Source organism: Typopeltis vanoorti, chromosome 14 (assembly GCF_054136105.1).
Source record: "Typopeltis vanoorti isolate ZY-2024b chromosome 14, IOZ_Tvanoo_1.0, whole genome shotgun sequence".
In the NCBI taxonomy this organism is placed as follows: Eukaryota; Metazoa; Arthropoda; class Arachnida; order Uropygi; family Thelyphonidae; genus Typopeltis; species Typopeltis vanoorti.
Window position 1 is genome coordinate 108411 of NC_143562.1, and position 8947 is coordinate 117357.

Genomic DNA, 8947 nt, shown 5'->3' on the forward strand with positions numbered 1-8947 from the left:
TGGATCGGACATACTCTGAGAGAATATGGAATCATCAGGGATGCCATCGAAGGAAAAATAGACGAAAAAGATCCAGAGAAAGAGTAAGGAAAACAATGCTAGGTGGCATGGCATGCTGAATGGAGACAGGTATAATACACAACCTTGAAGGCGCAGAACAGAAGAAAGTAGAAGGAAAGTTTTTGCTACTGCTAAGAGAAGAACCTGCTCAACTTCAGAATACTTAAGAAGAGAAGAAGTGACGTGAGGTTTTGTAAAGGGTGGTGGAAAGAGTTAGTATGTAGGTATAGGCATAATATGTATGAGCTTGCAGTAGGCCCTGAGGGAAGACATGTAACAAGTGCATCCAAAAAAGAAGTAAGATTTAATTTTCAAATTTAGTGATAAATTGCATGCATTCATGTTGTTTGTTGAGGTGGCTGAGGAAAATCTTTAACATATGGTGGCTGTGTGGCCAGATAATGAAAACATCATCAACATATCCAAATTGTAGGTTTTAAAGTAACAAAATGAGCACTTTGCTCAAAAGCTTACATATAAAAATTAGTAATAAATGGGACAGTGCTGAGCCTATGGCTGTACCTTCTGTTTGTAGGGAAAAATTATTTTGCCACACTAAGCAAACCAAAATGCAATACTTGGTCAAAGAGGGTCATAATATCAGACAGGAATTTCTTCAGTAAGAGAAGAAATGTGTCGTTGATTGAAACATTTGTAAAAACTGGGAAAATGTCAAACTCACTAATAAATCATCTTTGCTGAGCATTATGTTTTTAATTTGTTTCTGAAGTGTTAATTGTCTTTTATATAGGAAAGGGGTATGATCTACCAACTCTTTATTGTTCATGTTAGTTTCTTTGCTATGGCTGTCAGTACTTTCAAATATTGGGTTGAGTGGAATATGATGTTTTTATACTTTAGAAACACCATAAATTCTAGGAGTGTGTGTGCATAATATAGTAATCCCTCGATTAGCGTGCCCCCGATTAGTGCGCCATTTTTTTTAGATACCTAAATTCCATTAGTGTGCCTGTAAAATTCGATTAGTGCACCCATATACATGTTAAAAATAAATGTTGCAGATTTGAAAAATTTTCAATCTATACATTTTTATGGCTAACTATTTTAAAAAATCACTCTCCAGAATGAAATAAAATAATTTAGTTATCGATTTAAAACATTTTATAAAGTTATTTTTAATGGCATGCTACTCTACTTCCATGTATAACATGTTCCAAATTTTTACCTCCAAATACAACTTCTCTCATACAACCTATGGACCAAGGGATTATCGCAACCTTTAAGGCATACTACCTGAGAAGAACATTTAAACAGGCAACAGAAGCAACATCTGGTAAGAATTATATAACATTAGTAGAATTCTGGAAGAAATTTAATGTTAAATTTGCTAATGAAAATATTCATCAATATTGGAATGAAATTACTTCAAGCAATATGCGAGCTGTTTGGAAGCACATTCTTCCACATTGTGCAAAAGATTTCGGAAACTTTTCAAATGAAATGGATAATGTTGTTGAGGAAACTGCCAACAGTGGACATGAATTGGGTTTTGATGAGATTGACAATGATAATGTCCAAGAGATAATTAAATCTCATTCTGAAGAATTGAGGGATTCCAACCTGCTAAATTTAGATGCACAGCAGGAAGATCCTGAAGAATATGAAGACAATTTGAAAATATTTTTCGTACAATCAAAGTTTTTAAGCAGCAATGCTTAGAGGCTGACCCTGATGAAGAGAAAAGCAGTAAAATTTGCAGAAGAGTAGAAGAGGCAATAGGGCCATACCGTCAGTTGTATGAAAAAAAAGAAACAAAATGCCCACCAAACTACGTTAGCTCAATTCTTTGTTAAGAAGTAGAATAATAAAATTGATATTCTGAATATGTTTTTTGTCTTTCAGCTTCATGGTTTTCCTTTAACTAGGTCCTGAGACATACCTTAATTCTTTTATAAAAAAATTAAGGTTCTGAAAAGAAATTTGAGGAACAAATTATACTTTTTCCCATAGGTTATTATATTCGATTAGTGCATTTTCAATTAATGCGCCTGTTTTAAGGAATGCATTAGGCGTAATAATCGAAGGATTGCTGTATAGTACGAGCTTTTTAAATGTGTGATGGTGAAGAAGTGACAGATTTAAGTAACTTAACTTTTTGTTAGATTATAATTAACAAAGTGATAGGTGTTGCTGTCAGACACTAACTTATTCATTTCATGAGGATTAATTGATGTGTTTAAAAACAACTACAGCATTACCTTTGAAAGCTTCAGTTATAACAATACACTTATCAGCTTTCAATGACTTGATGGCTGCTAGTTGTGGTTTGGGGAGATTGCTACATGTCATTTTGGAATTATTCAAAATGTTACAAATTTTTAAACACATTTTATTATTATTATTACGGGTATCTCCATGGAATCAGTAGACTGATTGCGGGAGACCCAAACTAGCAAAACAATATCTGTCATATTTCTTCTTGAATTCATTTACAGACGAAGAGCTCAAAACTAAGTCAGGCAATGAATTTCACTCATTCACCGACCTCCAGGCAAAAAACCTTGTTCTCACACTCTTGTTAACCACACTCTTCTTTAATTTCCAGGGATGACCTCTTGTTCTTCAATCACTATCACACAGCTGAAACATTTCCCCTGCATCAATCCTATAAAAAGCTTTCAGTAATTTAAATGTTTCTATCATATCCCCTCTTCTCCGCCTATCAACCAACCTCTGCAATCCACAAGCTCTCAATCTATCAATGTAGGGAGCATTTTTAACATCACTCACCAACTTAGTCACTCTTCTCTGAACCCTCTTCACAGCCTCCTCATCTCCAAGGAATCCAGGTGACCAGACTTGAGCACAGTAATCCAAATGTGGAAGTAAGTATCATTGCTTTATAAAGGGGAATAATAACCTCTTTATCTCTGGATGTCAGTGTGTTCCTCAACAACCAAATAATCCTATGTGAAATCTTGGACACCTTAGCAATGTGTCCCATGAACTTAATCTCCTTATCTACCAACATCCCTAAGTTCCCAGCCTCATCAATCTCTTGGAGTACTGTTCCATCAATGTAGTACACAGCTGGTAATCTTTTAATCCCAAAATGCACGACTTTACACTTTTCCACATTGAACTGCCATCCATTATCTTTTGCCCATTCTACCACCTTATTTAAACCATCCTGCAAACTTTCAACATTAGCTTGATTTTTTATTGCACTGCCCAACCCTGCAACATCAGCAAACAATGGAATATCTCCCTTTAAGCCATTTCCTATATCATTTATATACAAATTAAACAACAATGGCCCTAGCACAGAGCCCTGAGGCACACCACTGGTCACCTGCTTCATCCTGGACTCGGCTCCTCCATACACCACCTTCTGGTATCTCTCCCTGAGCCATTCTCCTATCCATATCACCAATTTAGTATCCATTCCCATCTGCTCCAATTTGCATAACAGTGTTCCATGGGGGTATCCTGTCAAAAGCCTTAGCAAAATCCAGAAGTACCACTGTGTAGCCAGTTCCTTTGTCCAACTCAGATGTCATTCTATTATGAAAAGGTAATAGATTGCTAAGGCAGGATCTACCTTTAACAAATCCATGTTGGCCTCTATAGAGTATCATATCCTGATCCACCCATTCTTGAATTTTGTCTTTAACCAACTTTTCCAATACTTTTATCACTACTCCTGAGATGGTGATTGGTCTGTAATTCAATACCGCAGTTTTAAACCCACCCTTATGCAAAGGAACCACTTTGCCTAACTTCCACTCCCAAGGGACCATACCAGAGTTCAAACTTAAGATAAATATCGAGTAAGAGGGATTGACAATTCCTTTTCACATTCACACAACACCCGAGCTGATATTCCATCTAAACCTACAGCAGTTTTTACATTTAAATTTTGCAATATATTAAATACCTTTGATTTCTTAGCTTCAATTCTAACATTAGTTATTGCTACAGGTACAGAGATATCCTCACTTGGGCGACAGACTTTTGAAAAGTGATTACTCAGTAACTTGACTATTACATCTGATTTTGTCACCTCAATACCATCAGCACCCACTAAAGTTATCCTTTCGAAGTCATTCTTCCTTTTACTTGCCACATAGTGGAAGAACTCTTAGAGATTACCCTTGATCTCATTGGCTAAGGTCTTCTCATAATCTGATTTAGCTTTTCTTACCATACTGGTAATCTTCCTATCTTGAGCCTTGTACTGCTCATGGGTGTACTGATCGCATTTCTCTTTGTACATTCTCCATAACATTTTCTTTTTTTGCAGATCAAGCTTGATACTACTGCTCATCCATCTAACGCCTGGGTTGTTTGTCTTCCTGACCATGGGGACACAATATGATATTGTTTTCGGAGTGAGGCTGAAAGCTCACTCCGAAGCTTGTTATAATTGCCTAATCCATAGTTCCATATATACCCTCTTCTTAACAGAAAAATCCACAGATTTTGCAACCTCCGTAGTCAATACCACATGACTGCTTTCACCAATTGGCAGTAACGAGGACACCTTACTTATGCATATATCCTCTGAACCAATAACCAGGTCCAACACTCTCACATCAACATCAGTGTCCCTTCAGTTATGTGCTGTTTCAAATAATTATCTCATAGAAGATGTATGAACGTTGTATGAAAGTTAAATAGGGCTAAATGGCCTTGCCTACTCCTCGTATATGGGAATAAAAATGGGTTAGCTGATTTTTTTTTTTTTTAAAGATGTATGAACTCCATTTCCGTTTTGCTACGTGATAATTCCTCCTTCCAATTGATATCACCATAAGTAAAATCCCCCATAATAATCACTAAACCTGCACTCATTGCACTAATTTGCTGATGTATGAATTCAATATCCCCTGTACCCCCTGGCCTATAGCAGCATCAAACTGTATATTTGGCTGCGTTGGTCACTATTTCACACCAGACAGCCTCAAATGAACTCTCATTCACATGTCTATCATCTTGATATACTACTTTTTTTTGGCTGCAACACATCAGCTATCATGAACAGTACTCCACCCCTTGTTCTATCTTCTCTATCCTCCCTGAAAATACTGTACCCATCACATTCAATTCCAGCAAACATATCTTCTGCTGACAGACAAGTTTCACTAATGCCTACAACTTTTGGTGAGATTGCACTGACTAATTACAAAAATTCTTCTCTCTTATTTCGAATGCTCCTTGCATTTTATACAAAAATTGCAGATTCCCTCTAGTTCTTGTACCAGCTTTAGAACTGATATACAAGTTCACAAATTTCAGTAGTCCCATGCTGATTTTTATTCCCTCTCTTCTGCAATTTATTCTGCGAACAAGGATCAATAAATATACAATCACTGCTAAAGTTTCTCTCTCTTACAATCAACCTTTTTCAATATTAGTTTCCCTGCCCAATTACTTCAACTTGTTCAGAAAACAGTAACTTCTTCAATCGCTTATGTCCTTCCATGTTCAGATGCAGCCCATCTCTAGCATACAACTATCTTTTTCCTTCAAACAGACTCCAGACACCAGCAAATTCCAGACCTCTTTTTTTGCACATTCTTGCAATTATATGATTCATTATCATCGCTCATCTACTTAACTCGTAATTGTCAAAACGAGGCAGCAAACACACACTATCCTCCCATTGACACTTTTCCCCTTCACAATATCTAACAATGTTCTTAAATCTTTTACTACCTGATTTATACCACCACTCAGGTCATTTGTACCCCTATAACTATCATCTTGTCTGCATCATGCCCTCTCTTTATTGCTAAAGCCACTCTTTCTATTGTCCCACCAGCCAAGCACTCCTCAGGCATACCACTCTCCATACCCTTAATCATTGAATCACCATATATCTTACCACTCTTAACTTCATTCAAGTCCATACAAGCGTCACTCATGGACTCGTTTTCTATGCTATTCAGCACGACTCTCCCAGTTTCATTACTCAACACTCTTTAACTTACCCCCCCCCAACTCTCACAACATCTCGTTTCTTCTAGACCTCTTGTGGTTTTATTTTGTCGACTCCCAATCACTCCCATACTATTTATTACTTCATCATTCACCAAAGACTCACCCATATGTAATCCTGTTCTAGTTACTTCAGCTAAAGTAATCTCTATAGTCCTAATTTCTCTGTTTAACACATTAAACTCAGTTTTAACTTCCAGTATCTCCTTACTAAGCACTTCCAATTCCTCATGCAGAAGATGGTCATTTTTCATTTTCGTGAACTCCCGCCGAAGTTCTTCTGCTACGGTCCCGATGTCAGCTTTCATTCCTAAACGCTCCAGCCTATCCAGACACTTCTCACATACGTTGATATTTTCGTTCTTCTCATTTAGCCAGACCGACTACAGATCCTTCACGTTCTTTGGCACATACATGTAGCAGTTTCTGCAACACATCCATTGCGAAAAGTCTATCGCTGAGCCAGTCTTTCACGTAGAAGTCCTGACCGCTGCTGACATATACGTTTCTTGTTGAACGCCATCTTTACATGTTGAAGTAGTGAAACAAACGGCAGCAAAAACACAACATATATAACACAGTTCCAAACAATAACACCACTGAAGGACACTTGTATCTAACCGATGCACAACTGCAACACAATTTGAGACAAAAAGCCACATATATTTAAATTTAAAAACACATTTTCTAGCCTAACTAAACACGACCACCTCTTTCACCAAGGACACTAGCACCACTCAACATTTATCCACTACAATAATTTCAAGAAATTTTCTCTCTTTTGGTATGTTTTTTAACAGTTTATTAATGGCACTAGATGCTACTGCAAATTTTTTGCCATCATTAAACAAAAATTCACAATTATTTAGGGTGTGGACAAGTTGATCACATAGCAGTTATCTGTAGGTGGTTGATTGCTCAACACCCTTTATTTGTGGTTGACTGTGCTCCTATAGTTCTTCACTAGGTAAGAGATATCCTCATTAGTTCTATTTGAATGATTCAGCTTTACTAGCTTAACTACATTATAGTATAATGTAGTTAAGGTATTAATGTAGTGATTACAGAAAAACTATGCAGAAAGACATTTCAGTATTGAATATTTCCACCCTGAACTACAATGCAGCTCCCACAATGTCAAACTATGCTTAGCAGCAAAGTGATTCAGGAGCTCTTGAGGAAAACTGGCACACTGCTCCTTCAGAGCACAGTTAAGGCCTTGTTCTTTTTCTGGAGGGGATTTACGAGCAGCAAAGCATCTCCTATTTGCATCCCAAACAGGTTCTACAGGACAAAGATCTGGAGAGCATGCTGGTCACTCAATTTGATTAATATCCTCGGTCTCCAGAAGTATTTCCACTGCTTTTGTACGAAGTGGAATTTGCAATGTCATCCATAAGTGAATTCTTCACTTACAGCACCATGGAATAAGTGAACATGCTGAAGAACTTCTTTGCAATATTGTTCATCAGTTATAGTCTCTTTTTCCAGCAAATATAAATCAGTGCATCCTTTAAGCATAATGCCTCCCCACACCATGACCCTAGCACTGCCATGTCTATCCCTTTCAATACCATTCTCATGATGATAAGCAGTACCACTTTTACGCCTGATCAACCATCCTCTAGAATCGGAGGAAAGACTAAAATGACTCTCATTTGTAAAGAGTACATTAGTCCATTAGCGTCTTGTCCAATTGTTATGGATATAAAACCACTGAAAACATGCTCTACCATGAACTGTGATAAAGAGATGCTGTCACATCCTGAATGAAGACTTTTAAAAGGAAACAATTCATTCAGGATTTAACAAGTAAGAAAAATCAGCTGAGAGAAAAAACTTGTACTCGACCAGACAAATAAAGTAACTGTAAATAGAAATAGAATTACCCCTTTTTAATACATTTGTAATACCATGTAAAGAACTTTGTGTATAAATTAGTATTATATGAAGGCATCATGTATATACAATGAATGGGTAAATTACACGTAAACAATAGTCCAAAGGTCACGGGACGGCCTGAAGCATTGGCAATCTCGGAAAGCGACTCACAGTCTCCTGGAAGACGCTGCTAGAGACCTCGCGATGTGCCGAAATCCCCACGGACGAAGATGGTAGCGGGCAAAAAAAGATTGCAGAAAGTGAGGGTGCTATCGCAGCTAGTCACAGGTTGCTAAAAAGGGTTTGCACCCCTTTTTCAGGACTCTTTTCTCGCCTATTTTGCTGGATGATGATTCGACTTCTCCAGTGGATCGGAAGTTCCTGATGGTGTTTCTTGGCAATAGTATGATATCAGACGGTGCGCTCTTCCCTTCGATGTCTGAATTTCTGGCAATACTAAAGCGTGAGATGTCGGCATATGCTGTCTTCACTCTTTTGCTGAAAGTTCCGACGGAATAATATCACGAACGTATTCTGTAGAAACGAGGATGGCTCGAAACAGATCGAGAATAGACGCGGAAAAAACGCCAGGTGTAGAGCATAGCTTAATCTGATGACCATAGTGACCCACCATGTGGACACAGGTTTATGGAAGTATTGAGAGGTAATTCAAACAAAGAAGGACAGTTCAGACGAACCTGGAGATCCTGCCCCAAAGAAATGGTAAAGTACAGATTTTGTCGTATAATTACCCAGAAAGTAAAAGGAAAAGATCATTGTAGTGTAATAATTGAGTGTGGACAATATTTAAGAACTTTAAGTGATTATTTAGCAGTTGCTGATGTCCATAAGAATGTCTGGAATGATCATAGATGATTGTGACCAGTTTAATGTGCAAGACTAACATAGTAGGTAGAAAATTGATTAGAAGAGTATAATGTGTATATTAGATGTGTTTAATCTCTAAAAGAAGGATTTATTGTTCATTCATTAGAGTATTAATCAATTTGATACAGTTTGATTTAGCATGTAATTGAAGTAATTG

General features: G+C 37.3%; 1 protein-coding gene across 1 annotated transcript in view; it reads right to left on the reverse strand.

The window, feature by feature from the left end:
- Positions 1-7560, reverse strand: part of LOC150099116 (EF-hand calcium-binding domain-containing protein 6-like) — a gene marked incomplete at its 3' end in the record, with an annotated part of 67260 nt that extends 59700 nt beyond the window's left edge. The window contains exon 1 of the mRNA XM_090404261.1: positions 7438-7560. Within this exon, the coding sequence (XP_090260387.1) occupies positions 7438-7560 (123 nt within the window). The remainder of the gene's footprint in view (positions 1-7437) is intronic.
- Positions 7561-8947: the final 1387 nt, after the last annotated feature.